General features: G+C 47.2%; 1 protein-coding gene across 1 annotated transcript; it reads right to left on the reverse strand.

The window, feature by feature from the left end:
* Positions 1 to 266: 266 nt before the first annotated feature.
* Positions 267 to 10164, reverse strand: LOC139050418 (uncharacterized). The gene is made up of 3 exons (XM_070526768.1): positions 9917 to 10164; positions 8308 to 8472; positions 267 to 1687 (listed from the first exon to the last, which is right to left on the reverse strand). Exons 1-3 carry the CDS (start codon positions 10089 to 10091, stop codon positions 372 to 374), a joined length of 1656 nt encoding a protein of 551 aa, XP_070382869.1. The 5' UTR covers positions 10092 to 10164; the 3' UTR covers positions 267 to 371.
* Positions 10165 to 13922: the final 3758 nt, after the last annotated feature.

Raw genomic sequence — 13922 nt, forward strand, 5'->3', positions numbered from 1 at the left:
TAGTGAGGTCATTGTATGATTAATTAGACCACTTTTTCAAGGCCCCTCAGACATTGACGTTCATGTGGAATACGTACGAACGAGATATTTATTGCTCCAATCTCATATGAAATGTAGGTGGTTAACTAGAGATCGGAATCGCACCTCTTCATGCTTCCGGTCTGCCATGGACGTTCCGGTACCCGTTGTATTTTATTGTCCAATGGGTGATTCGGCGCATGAACTAAATGACTATTAGGCGATGTAACTACCCTATATCTGATTCATTGCATTTAGGTGACCAGAATTTTATGTTGACAAGGTAAAAACAGGAAGCTAATCTTGTTAGTTGCTATTGGTGTGCTTCTAGCGCGTGGCTGTCGTGTCAATCTCTACAGCCAGGCACTGTTGGTATAAGCTATGAGCCTTCTTAGCGCCTTCGTTATCGCTTCGTCTTCAATACGCGCGGAAAGCTCCGTAAACGAAGAGTCGGCAGACACCAATGCAACAGTCCACAATTTGGAGACCTCGGCATGGTAGCTCGAGCGCCCTAAATCGCAGCACGGTCTGTAGTGCTTGATGAAGGCCTGGGAACTGTCCAGTAAGTACTTAGCGGCTGGTCCACAGTGTTTTTTCACCTGATGAACAGCCGGCTCACAGACAGTCCTGGAGCGCGCGATGTACTTAGTGACACCGTCGTCGCTCATGTAGACGGTGTGGTAGGCAAACAGCCGCGTCTGAAGGGGCAATAATTTGTAGCTGGAGTGACGCAAGTTTCGAGGATATTCAGCGCAATGGAACCTGCTAGGTAGCACGAAGCTTCCAAAAGAAACCTCGCTTTTGCGCTGTGCATTCCGGAGAAAGGCCGGGATACTGAAATTCGGCAGTGCAACCATTAGCTCGTCGATGTCCACGTGGACGTAGTACTCCGTTTTGGACAGGGACCTGAAAATACAGTCGTACAGGGCAGGCATCTGGCCGTGCGCTTGGACGTGCTCGTTTTCGACAGTGGTGTCGACAATGAGCTTGAAAGGGACTAAGGTCAGGTCGACTCCCATGGATTGCATCCAGGCGACAAGGAGCTTCAAGTCTGCGTTCATATTGAGGTCGTAAAAATAGAACGTTCTCGCCCCCACAACCCGGTAATGTGCAATGAATTCAACTATCTTCCAGAGGCTTACAGCACCGAAAAGCGGCCTAACACATACGGCGCAACACGTTCCAGTAGATTCCTTCGGTTGGTAATGCAGCTTCAGCCACCGCAACGATGTCGCGTTTGAAGCTGTAGCCGCGATTGCAACTTGGACGTAGTCACCGGCTGGACTTGTCCCGTTGGGTGACCGGCAGGTGATCACGGCGTTCTTGAAGCTCGGGTTAAAGTAGGTCCACATCATTCGAATGTAGGCTTTGTGTGTGATTGTCTCGTTCGAGGTGCGAATAATGCACTGCAGAGGTGGGTGTTGGATGGGAGTGCCGTTACATTTCGGCGCATGGCTCCGCACGAGGCTGCTGATTATGATTTTGCGCCTTTCGTCGGCGGCGACGAAGGCGGAGAAGACGTGGATGTGTTCGGTGACGGCGTGCCACGACTCGTTCTCTGCCCTCGGAAGTACTTTTGCCGAAAGGCGGAGCGCATGCGCGAGCTTGTCGTCCCACAGTCTGAAATGCAGCTCCGCTGTAATGTCTTTCCCGGCTGGACAGGCCGTCCCTGCGAGCAATGAACAGCATGCAGTGGATGAGTAAGAATAGCCGTCTGAATTGGCAAGCTGTCATTGCGACTGCGTGCTTGCGATGCCTGACTTACAAAGCGATATTCGCTGAAGACTACATGTCGCCAGCTTATACGGCGTCCATACGAATATTTAAATGATGCGCAATGACGAAAACGATTGAAATTCAGATGTCACGTAACAAAGTTGGAAGTGGGGGAGGGGCTGAGGGTGCAGTCCTAGCAGTTCACTAAGTTGAGTAAAACTGTGGGATGACTGCCGATAGGTAACTAGGACCATAAATTACTCGAATAGACAGTTTACTAACTTGACAAATTTTCATTGCCTTCAGTGGATTTATACTTTCGCTGAGTAGTGCCGAGTATGGAAGCTGTTGATGCGATTGAAGAATAGGTGACCCTTCTTGGTCATGTAACTGTATCAATAATCGTTCATGATGACTTGCAAAACGAACGAGGACATTCTAATGAATGCAGCTGGAGATAAGTCATCACTCATCACTTGATCAAGGTATATCGTGGGCGACATAACTGTCAACGAGCGGAAGTAGATGTCATACCAAAACCGCCAAATCAGCATCCTTTCCGGTGAATGTTGCGGCTGCCGTAGTGAGGCCGCCATTGAATCATTTAACTAGCACACTGTACTGTGCGCCTTAGTTGTTAGGCGCCCGCTCCTGCGGCGAGCGTCGGTGTTGTCCCTCGTAACCGCGCGAAAGAACACAGCGAAGGATGAAAGCGAGCACGGAGTGCATTGGAAGGTAAAATTCGGCAATGGCGAAGGGAGGACGAGGAGGAAATCGGAGGAGGAGAGTGCAGCGGAACCGTGAGCCGGAAAGCAGGGGAGGAGGGTATGGCGAAAGCGCGAGAAGGAAAGCGTAGTGCGGCGCAAGACGGCTTTGCCGCGGCGAGGGCTACGAGATGGCGCCAGAGTAGCGCGCGCCGTCTGTGTGGAAACAAAGCGCTGCATGAGCGGAGGTCTGTCTGCGGCGGCTGCTGCGAATGGCGCCCACGCGTCAACCGCGCGCTGCCTCTCGCGATCTCCCGAATGGCGAGTCTTTCGCGCCACACTTCGCTCCGTTTGGAACGTGCTGCACGAGAGAGATTGTCACGCGCCAACGAATAATACCGCGAAATGAAAACGCGCATACAGCGGCGCTCGACCTCCGCATTAGGTAGTATCGTAATCCTGGGTGAACTTTTTTAACCCTTCAGACTCCTTTCGCAAGCATCGCGTCATATGAAAGGCATTGAGGTATTGGTGCAATGTGAAGAGGGTGCCGTGGAGGCGGAAATGAGGGACAGAATACAAGTGCAGTGGCAGAGCAGGGGTAAGGAAAACGTACAGCCGGAACTTAGAGGCATTACCGAGACAGAATGCGTGTGCGCCGCTGGGCTGGCGTTGACAGGGCGTAGTGCCGTATACAATTCGCAAGTATAGTACAGGCATGGCTGCGATGGGAGGACAAGACAAGCTGCAAGGTCCTCACCTCCTTTCATTGACGCGTGCGCGTCCAACTCTGGCGTTCTCAAGATTCAGCTGAGATCTGCCGCTAGCTAACATGCCGCATGCTTCCCAGGTGTGTCGTGCGCTTTTGCATCCCTCGTCCTGATGTCGTCGGTATAAAAATGCGTTCTCAACACCTATATAGACATGGCTAAATAAAAAGAAAGAAATGAAAGTTGATGCGGAAGCACACCATCTTACTTATGCTGCCAAGATGGATGAAGCTAAGCATGGTTGGGGCAACCCTACAATGTACGCGTGGAATATCAGCAATATCTGCGCCGTCGACATGAACGTGATCTCTGCGGTCACGCATCTCTCATTGAAGAGGATAAACGTAGCAGGCTATGCTGCGCCAATATGGCTATTATATATATATATATATATATATATATATATATATATATATATATATATATATATATATAGTCATATAATGAGAAGCCAACAAACACTGACACCAAGTACAACATAGGGGAAATTGCACGTGCTTAATAAATGAAATAAAGTAATGATAAATTAATGGAAATTAAAGTGGATGAAAAAACAACTTGCCGCAGGTGGGAACCGAACCCGTTGGCTTCTCATTATATGACTAATAATTATCGGGTCCCTCGGTTAACCCCCTTTCTTCTCGTTTATTACATACGAGGGTCTCGAATCCGGCAACATTGATGCCTTTAGGTAGCATATGTGGGTTTATTGACCAGTTGCCTTCACCCGAAAAGATCACGTTCTCGTGACGCCTGCGGCAAAAAAGACGTTCCACGTCCGCCGCCAAGGTCTGTGAGTGGGGGCGCTGGCTAACACTCCCAGGGTTCTACTAGTACACATAAATACCCAAGAAAGTGGATGGGGAAACGCCGCCGCGGTAGCTCAATTGGTAGAGCATCGCACGCGACATGCGAAGGTTGTGGGTTCGGTTCCCACCTGCGGCAAGTTGTTTTTTCATCCACTTTAATTTCCATTAATTTATCATTACTTTATTTCATTTATTAAGCACGTGCAATTTCCCCTATGTTGTACTTGGTGTCAGTGTTTGTTGGCTTCTCATTATATGACTAATAATTATCGGGTCCCTCGGTTAACCCCCTTTCTTCTCGTTTATTACATACGAGGGTCTCGAATCCGGCAACATTGATGCCTTTAGGTAGCATATGTGGGTTTATTGACCAGTTGCCTTCACCCGAAAAGATCACGTTCTCGTGACGCCTGCGGCAAAAAAGACGTTCCACGTCCGCCGCCAAGGTCTGTGAGTGGGGGCGCTGGCTAACACTCCCAGGGTTCTACTAGTACACATAAATACCCAAGAAAGTGGATGGGGAAACGCCGCCGCGGTAGCTCAATTGGTAGAGCATCGCACGCGACATGCGAAGGTTGTGGGTTCGGTTCCCACCTGCGGCAAGTTGTTTTTTCATCCACTTTAATTTCCATTAATTTATCATTACTTTATTTCATTTATTAAGCACGTGCAATTTCCCCTATGTTGTACTTGGTGTCAGTGTTTGTTGGCTTCTCATTATATGACTAATAATTATCGGGTCCCTCGGTTAACCCCCTTTCTTCTCGTTTATTACATACGAGGGTCTCGAATCCGGCAACATTGATGCCTTTAGGTAGCATATGTGGGTTTATTGACCAGTTGCCTTCACCCGAAAAGATCACGTTCTCGTGACGCCTGCGGCAAAAAAGACGTTCCACGTCCGCCGCCAAGGTCTGTGAGTGGGGGCGCTGGCTAACACTCCCAGGGTTCTACTAGTACACATAAATACCCAAGAAAGTGGATGGGGAAACGCCGCCGCGGTAGCTCAATTGGTAGAGCATCGCACGCGACATGCGAAGGTTGTGGGTTCGGTTCCCACCTGCGGCAAGTTGTTTTTTCATCCACTTTAATTTCCATTAATTTATCATTACTTTATTTCATTTATTAAGCACGTGCAATTTCCCCTATGTTGTACTTGGTGTCAGTGTTTGTTGGCTTCTCATTATATGACTAATAATTATCGGGTCCCTCGGTTAACCCCCTTTCTTCTCGTTTATTACATACGAGGGTCTCGAATCCGGCAACATTGATGCCTTTAGGTAGCATATGTGGGTTTATTGACCAGTTGCCTTCACCCGAAAAGATCACGTTCTCGTGACGCCTGCGGCAAAAAAGACGTTCCACGTCCGCCGCCAAGGTCTGTGAGTGGGGGCGCTGGCTAACACTCCCAGGGTTCTACTAGTACACATAAATACCCAAAAAAGTGGATGGGGAAACGCCGCCGCGGTAGCTCAATTGGTAGAGCATCGCACGCGACATGCGAAGGTTGTGGGTTCGGTTCCCACCTGCGGCAAGTTGTTTTTTCATCCACTTTAATTTCCATTAATTTATCATTACTTTATTTCATTTATTAAGCACGTGCAATTTCCCCTATGTTGTACTTGGTGTCAGTGTTTGTTGGCTTCTCATTATATGACTAATAATTATCGGGTCCCTCGGTTAACCCCCTTTCTTCTCGTTTATTACATACGAGGGTCTCGAATCCGGCAACATTGATGCCTTTAGGTAGCATATGTGGGTTTATTGACCAGTTGCCTTCACCCGAAAAGATCACGTTCTCGTGACGCCTGCGGCAAAAAAGACGTTCCACGTCCGCCGCCAAGGTCTGTGAGTGGGGGCGCTGGCTAACACTCCCAGGGTTCTACTAGTACACATAAATACCCAAGAAAGTGGATGGGGAAACGCCGCCGCGGTAGCTCAATTGGTAGAGCATCGCACGCGACATGCGAAGGTTGTGGGTTCGGTTCCCACCTGCGGCAAGTTGTTTTTTCATCCACTTTAATTTCCATTAATTTATCATTACTTTATTTCATTTATTAAGCACGTGCAATTTCCCCTATGTTGTACTTGGTGTCAGTGTTTGTTGGCTTCTCATTATATGACTAATAATTATCGGGTCCCTCGGTTAACCCCCTTTCTTCTCGTTTATTACATACGAGGGTCTCGAATCCGGCAACATTGATGCCTTTAGGTAGCATATGTGGGTTTATTGACCAGTTGCCTTCACCCGAAAAGATCACGTTCTCGTGACGCCTGCGGCAAAAAAGACGTTCCACGTCCGCCGCCAAGGTCTGTGAGTGGGGGCGCTGGCTAACACTCCCAGGGTTCTACTAGTACACATAAATACCCAAGAAAGTGGATGGGGAAACGCCGCCGCGGTAGCTCAATTGGTAGAGCATCGCACGCGACATGCGAAGGTTGTGGGTTCGGTTCCCACCTGCGGCAAGTTGTTTTTTCATCCACTTTAATTTCCATTAATTTATCATTACTTTATTTCATTTATTAAGCACGTGCAATTTCCCCTATGTTGTACTTGGTGTCAGTGTTTGTTGGCTTCTCACTATATATCAAATAATTATCGGGTCCCTCGGTTAACCCCCTTTCTTCTCGTTTATATATATATATATATATATATATATATATATATATATATATATATATATATATATATATATATATATATATAGACGCACGAGCCACGCGGATGTTCACGTAGCGCTCACTTTTTTTTTCGATAGCGCGATTTATGGCTGTTGAACGCAAACTTCACCAAGCCTTCAATAATCTCTGTAGTTGGTTGGTTCGGGTTCTTGTCTACAACCATTGTATAATGAAAAAAAATATTTCACAGCCCTTCACTCTGCAATGAAGGTCAAGAAAGCCTCTATTTTTTTTTTCAAAGTTGTAACAAGGTTGCCTGAGTCGGTCGGCAACGCATCTACCCATTTGACTGCAGCCACATTGTCCGACCACATGATGATGAGTATGCGATAACTAACATGCTCCGCGCAGTCGAAAAGCTTGGTCCCATGAAGCTCTTTTCAGAACTATGAAGTACGGAAAGAGAGGGCACAGTGAAGGCGACACAGCCACAGTAGCTCATCGTGTGAAGGTCAGAGTACCTTCACGTTAGAGCGCATGATTCTTTTTTTTTTTCAAGTTGTGACAAACTCGGGGGAATCCCAGCATGTTTTCGTTTTGCCGTGACAGCGGGTGGAGTGTCACGACGTTGCTCACATCAAACCAACTTTATGCTCCTGACAAGATTATCGATCACAATGTTTTTAAAATTGCCGTGTGCAAGCAAAATTCGTGAAACATGTCATTCACAGCGCATATCTTCTATCCTAAATCTTTTGGCTATTGTATGCGATTAGCCTTGTTTGGGAACTTCAAGCATTTTCAGCATGCCCTTTCGTATCTCAGCTCTTTCCCGCCCTCTTAGGCCACTGGCTGTGGCCAAAAAGTATGTGCAGAGAGACAACGTGAGCAATCGGGTGCATCCGAATGGAGAGCTTGTGCTTTTTGGTATGTGTAACTGGGCGTATGACAAGAGGTATGTAACATTCTCATGAATTGACATGGGCCGCTATGTAGATGCCCCGACAGACAAGCAGCACAAAAGGCGAGAAGTAAAGAAGTCGAGAACCGAAAATTATTGAAGTCAGATGCAGAGAAGTTAAAGGTAGGCATAAAAAATAGACGAGCGTGCAGCAAGAAGTGCAGCAATATGGAAACAGAGCGTGCACTCAGCTTGGAGCGTTGAACTGTACAGAAGTGAAGAAGCTGGCGGTAAAGCTGTCGGCCACACAGAGGTGAGGAATTTGGCAATACGTTGTGTCACTTAATTGCGTCAACGCTGACTGCATTGAAAAAGGAAATTAACATCGACATTAATCATTACATGGGTTCTCTCAGGGGATGGGTTCTCTCAGGTTCCACATGGGTGAGAAGGCTGCCGCAGAGCGTGTCGGATGACTCTAGGACCCATGTAGTCAACGTGAACATAAATATTCCCGTGGAGATCATTCGCGATAATCATCAAAGTCAGTGATAGTTTTCTGTAATTACGCTGCATTATAATGGCATTAAGCATTTAAAAAACAAACCGCCACGCTAACAAGGCGAACATTCAGAAACATATCCCTGACTTTGATAGTTTTTCTCGAATTATGTCTACCAGAATATCCTCTCGTTGATTTTTCCTGCTCAGAAATGTATTGTAGCTGAATATCAATTAGGATTGAAGTTTCGCAGCCCTCCACGTACAGTTCAGGTCCGACAAAGCTTCGGCAGGTGGCGTTGCAGGAGCAGATGATTCCGGAAATCCGTTAGGTGACAGCGGAGTCACCAGGCGCGCAACGGTGGACGTGGTGTACAATGTGGCCAGCAAGCCCGCAGCGCCATACAGGACCACTAGTATCAGCCGTCGCACTGCACGGTGAGTTAACAGAGTATTAGCACAAATTTTACATGTGTAGGCATATGAGACAATATTCATGGAGCATTTAAAAAAAGTGTTAAAAAGGCTACTGAAGTAAAAAAAGACGGAATTCTAAGCTGTACAAATGTGCAGCTGAGCTGGTGGCGATGTATTGTGATGCTCAGTTAAGTGCAACAATGGCGGAATACGTTTCGCTAAGCCCATGTCGTGAAGGCACCAATATTGGCTATTGGGCAGGAGTCGTTCATATTTCTTTTCCTTCGTCGAACTCACTCGCGGGACAAAATAACGTTTCTATCACGTTTCCTTTTAACAAAACATGAGAAAATGCCGCTATCCGCACTTCTGCACGTGGCAATATGAGGCAGTACTGCTATTATCGCACCAACTATAGATACAGCGTTAACACAGAGCTCATGCATTACCTGACATGTACAGTGCTCACGATCGCGTGCCTACGAGACTGGGACTGGATTTTTGTTTCTTCGTAGTGCACATGCTGGATAGAACTATTACGTTCGTTTTATGCTGTGATCACCACCCCTGGGGTACACCAGTGCGCTTATGTGTTGAGGAAACTGTCTTAGAAGTGCACTCGCTAGCACTTTTCGTCGGCAGTCGTTTATTGCAATGCCAATCATCTTCTACTTGGCGAGAATCGTACCATCTACACATCTGTACACCTTCATGTGCGTGTAAATGGTGCTCGGTTGTCCCATATGGGTAACGTACTCATATTTAACGCGAAAGATCGAATCGTTCTCGTGTACCAAAGATGGCATCGTGTTTGCCGAATTTTTCTAGCAAATAAAAACAATGATAGCTGCGACAGACGGCACAAAAATAACAACTAATGATTTTTCGAAGCTGTCGCTGCCAAATTTGGTCGGATACTTCTGTGCGTCTAAGACCGCCAGAATTATTACGCCGTTTTCAAACAACCTTTTTCTCGTTGCACGTCTGTAGTTGGAGCTCGTTGTCGGGCGTTATAAAATTTTCAAAGCCCTGAGGTAAGGGTTGTTACCCATGGAAGAAGCAAGCACTGTTAAAGGCGTAAGAAATTTTTAGAGTGTACTTATGTACTTAGACAAAACCACAAGTGGGTGGGCAAAGAAAGCTTCCCTTTAAATGAAAGCTTTACCATCTTCATTGCAAAGGCCTAGTGACATTGATTCTCGAGTAAAGAAATATATTAGGTAATAGAAGACAAGAAATCTTATCAATTAGTTGCACCGCTGCTGACGACGACTTGCACCTCCGTATGTCAACGCAACTGCTGCGAACACGGAGAACGCCACTGTGAAGGCGTTGCTGCCACCATGCGTTCTGCTTCTGTCGGTGCTTCCTAATTAGTTTCCACGAACGCGCTTGGCCAAGGGCCGCACAAAAGGCCTACTTGATTAACCATAATTTGGAATACTTGTCTGTACTTACTATTCGGTAGACAGATATGTCCGTGTAGCTTAGTTGCTGCGTCGAAGCCGAGGGCCGAGTCGGACGGCTTCCACCCTGGGCTCATTCTGCGGCTCCTTTGATGTTGAAAACGCTTGTCGCAAAAGGAGCTTCGAAATAATGTACATAATGCGCACAATCTTGGTCGTACCTGCATCACTCGATGCAGAAGGAGATATCACACGTTGGTTGGTTTCACAGACTGTCAGATCTTCGTCGGCGAATGCCGCTGCTGCTGATGATGACGGCCTGAGAAACTATGACGCATACCCACTGCGGTGTATCGACCATTATGAGATGACGTAAAAATGTATGTTCGAAGTATCTCAAAATAAATGCGCGAAAAGTCTATCAAGCAAGGTAAACTTTAAGATGTCAGATGTAGAATTTCGCAGTGATAAGGACGCATAAACACTAAAGAATAAAAAAGATACACCGGACTTTCGTTAAACGGAACTCCGGTGACCAAGTAAAGAAGTTCTGTTTATCAGCAGTTCCATTTACCGAGAGGCTGAGCGGAAGAGTAGACACAGTGCTTCTTCGAAAGGGGCGGATAAGGAGCAGAAAATTCGTAACTGTTTCTGGTTACACAGTGTCTTCTTGCAATCTTTTTTTCTGGCACGCAGCCGCTGACTAGAGCTAGCCGCACAAAACGGAATTACGAAATAAACAAAACACAGACATTTAGCACATCCCAAGCACTGTGGCAATCATTGTTAAGCAAAGCATTTTGCAGGTGCTTGGCTATCTAGCATTTTTTTTTTCTGGTTCCGCAAAGCGATAGCAGGTGCACCAACCTATCTGTATAAATTGAGCAGTTGTGTGCGTGGATTGGTTAGGTTAGGGGGTTTTACGTGCCAAAACCACTTTCTGATTATGAGGCACGCCGTAGTGGGGGACTCCGGAAATTTCGACCACCTGGGGTTCTTTACCGTGCAGCTAAATCTAAGTACACGGGTGTTTTCGCATTTCGCCCCTATCGAAATGCGGCCGCCGTGGCCGGGATTCGATCCCGCGACCTCGTGCTCAGCAGCCTAACACCATAGCCACTGAGCAACCACGGCGGGTGGCGTGGATCGCGAGGGTGCCTTTCTGTGACATCAGCATGACGACGACCGCGTTGAAGATGATTGCGTGGAGACAATGGCATGGTTTCTACAGCCGGTCGTTCGACGCGAACGTACGCCATGGCAGTTGTTGGTTCATGCAGAAGTGGCGGACGCGCTCAAACGAGAGAAACGGAGATTGTGACTTCATCAGCGACTACGTATTATGCGATAGTACGTATCTCCGGTTATTTTGTGCGGCCTATGTAAAACGACGATCACATTTGTGCGCTGGCCAGTAAATGCCAGAGAAGGAGCAACTTCGGTGATCATAAAGTCGGTACGACATCGCGCGATTTCTACGTTGCGCGCTAGGAGGAAAATGCCGAGGGAAGTGGTTCTGGTCCCGTAGATATTGCGCTCTAACAGGGTGCCTCAGAGTGCCAACTATCGCAAAGAAGGAAGACAAAGAAACGAGGTGGGTTGCATGCACCGAGCGTTTTAAAGTGCTTGCTTGCTTTGGAGCGAACACTACTTTGAAAAGTACCGTGTAACCCGCCGTGGTTGCTCAGTGGCTATGGTGTTGGGATGCTGAGCACGAGGTCGCGGGATCGAATGCCGGCCACGGCGGCCGCATTTCGATGGGGGCGAAATGCGAAAGCACCCGTGTACTTAGATTTAGGTGCACGTTAAAGAACCCCAGGTGGTCGAAATTTCCGTAGTCCTCCACTACGGCGTGCCTCATAATCAGAAAGTGGTTTTGGCACGTAAAACCTCATAATACAAAAGTACCGTGTACAGAGTGCAGCGTACTTTGCGCATGTTATCATCCTGGTAGAATTGTGCTGCGATTGTGAGTCAGTGTTCGTATCATCCCTTGTTGAAATAAACGTTTTCTGAGCAAGATATAATGTGTGCGATGACTATGCCTACTGGGCTAAAGACCTTCCTCTTCAAGCTTCGCAGTGGTGCCTTAATCAAGACGCGGCTGTACAGAGAGATGGGAGCAAGAAGCGCAGCTGTTTTAAACTACACGCCAAGCCGTGCACAGTATGTGCTACCAGAGCGGTGTGTGAGTTTCCACAGTCTTGTGGTAAGACATATGTCCGCCAAACTGGGCGATGCGTAAATGAGGGGGCGCGGGAACATGAGCTGACACTGAAAGATAAAGACGGAGAAAATTTGCCTAAGCACTGCAATTCACATCAGTGTGAGCCACGACTGGACCAGATACGAATTCTTCAAAAAAGCAGGGACACAACGGCACGAGAACTGTTACAGGCGTTTCATATTAAAGAGCGAGGTCCATGTCGGTATGCGATCATGTCGGTATGCGTTCATGTCGGTATGGCGAGGCACGCATTGCATGCGAAACCCATCAGTTCACTAAAACTTCGAATTTAAACCATAGCAGCATTTTTACAGCACCAATTGGAATGCCTAAAGTATTCTCGACTACAGCGCAGCTTAGATTGCATAGAAAAGGAAAATTAAAGCTTTTTCTGCCGTACCATGCCTGGATGCAGCGTTGTTTAGTCATACAAACGGAGAACTATTCGCTTCATCAGTACATAAAAGAGAACCTAGCAAACCTTCGTAAAGAAAACACCGCAAGCCTTACATATATCAATTGTTTTTTGAACCTCCACCGGGGAATTAGGATATCTTCACATTGTCTCATACTATAGTAATGATTGACGCTTCGACTTCTTTTCGGCTGCAGCCATACAGTCCAAAAGGCATACTTCACTAAACAATTTGGGCCTAGCAGCCTGTGTCAGTTCGCCATACAGATTCGTCATGTACATTCCTCGAGCAACAAGCACCAGTAAATTTATCAAGTGTGTTGAAGGTGTTGCACGGGAACGGGAATATAAATTGGTACATTCCTTTTCGTATTCTGAAAATAGCTGTGAGCCTTCATTAGCTTTACTTCAAGTTTCCGCCGCTTAAAATAAACACGTGAAGAACCGCCTAATGTTGACAAGCAGTTAAAGACGCAAGTGTTGCTTGTAGAATCTAAACTGCAGTGTTAAGTCCTCGTACTACTGCCGAGCGCTTCTTTGAAGAAATGCAAACATTCGATATTATACCACGAGCCACTCGTCATGAGCAAAACTGTTTTAGCGGATTAAAATGAAGGTAACTGTTGTAAGGGTCATATATAACCGGCATTTGTGACGCACTTGTTTCACCGCGGCAGGTATGGTACCATAACTGAATTATTATATGGTATGTATTTGCAGTTGTCGATCCGCGCATGAAAAACCCGCAATGGGCTGGTCTGCGCTCCTTCGGCTGGCACTGCAGCGTTGCCTTTGAGAGCGCATTGTCGTTTAAGAAATAAGCTCTTTGAATCAATTTTCGTGGCTGAAGACGTCGTAAAAATATATTTGACATTATCGCCATACGTATACAAGCAGAGAGAACGAGGGCGAACAAGCGAAAACCCCGCAGAAAGCGCCCGGACATGGCCGGAACTGTAGCAGACGATAGGCGCGATTGATTGAAGGATTGAAAACGTTATTGTTCCACCGAGCTGGGGTGCCCGGCTCTTAACCTACACGTAGGTAGAGGGGGGGGGGAAGGACGAAGCAGTCCCCGCGCGTTGAGGACGGTGAGTCTTCACGGCCTCAACGGCCAGGCGGATTGCTCGACTCTGGTCGTCTTCAGCCTCGCTCTGGAGCAAGGCCTCCGAGGCTCCTCTACTGTCAATGTTTTCCTTGGCCCCTGGGGAGCCAGCACACTCCCATATTCTATGGTCTAGCGTACCTTTTTGCTTACAAATTTTGCAGAGGGCATCGTTATAGTCCCTCGTCTGTGTTAAGTAGATCCAATGTGGTGATGTGTAATTGTTTCCCTGGAGGCGTCGCCAAATGCGGGCGTCCTCCAGAGAGAGAGACCGATGCGGACGCGGAAAGATTCTTCTTTCGGCTTTGCAG

The sequence above is a fragment of the Dermacentor albipictus genome, chromosome 10, assembly GCF_038994185.2.
Source record: "Dermacentor albipictus isolate Rhodes 1998 colony chromosome 10, USDA_Dalb.pri_finalv2, whole genome shotgun sequence".
Classification (NCBI taxonomy): Eukaryota; Metazoa; Arthropoda; class Arachnida; order Ixodida; family Ixodidae; genus Dermacentor; species Dermacentor albipictus.

What these genes read in the sequence shown, in the direction of transcription:
- LOC139050418 (XM_070526768.1), bottom strand. Translation starts at nt 10,091, where the DNA reads ATGCAGGTACGACCAAGATTGTGCGCATTATGTACATTATTTCGAAGC. An exon ending in ACATATCTGTCTACCGAATA is followed by an intron (nt 8,473 to 9,916) that starts GTAAGTACAGAC and finishes CTCACCGTGCAG; the next exon opens with TGCGACGGCTGATACTAGTG. An exon ending in AGCTTTGTCGGACCTGAACT is followed by an intron (nt 1,688 to 8,307) that starts GTACGTGGAGGG and finishes CATTGCTCGCAG; the next exon opens with GGACGGCCTGTCCAGCCGGG.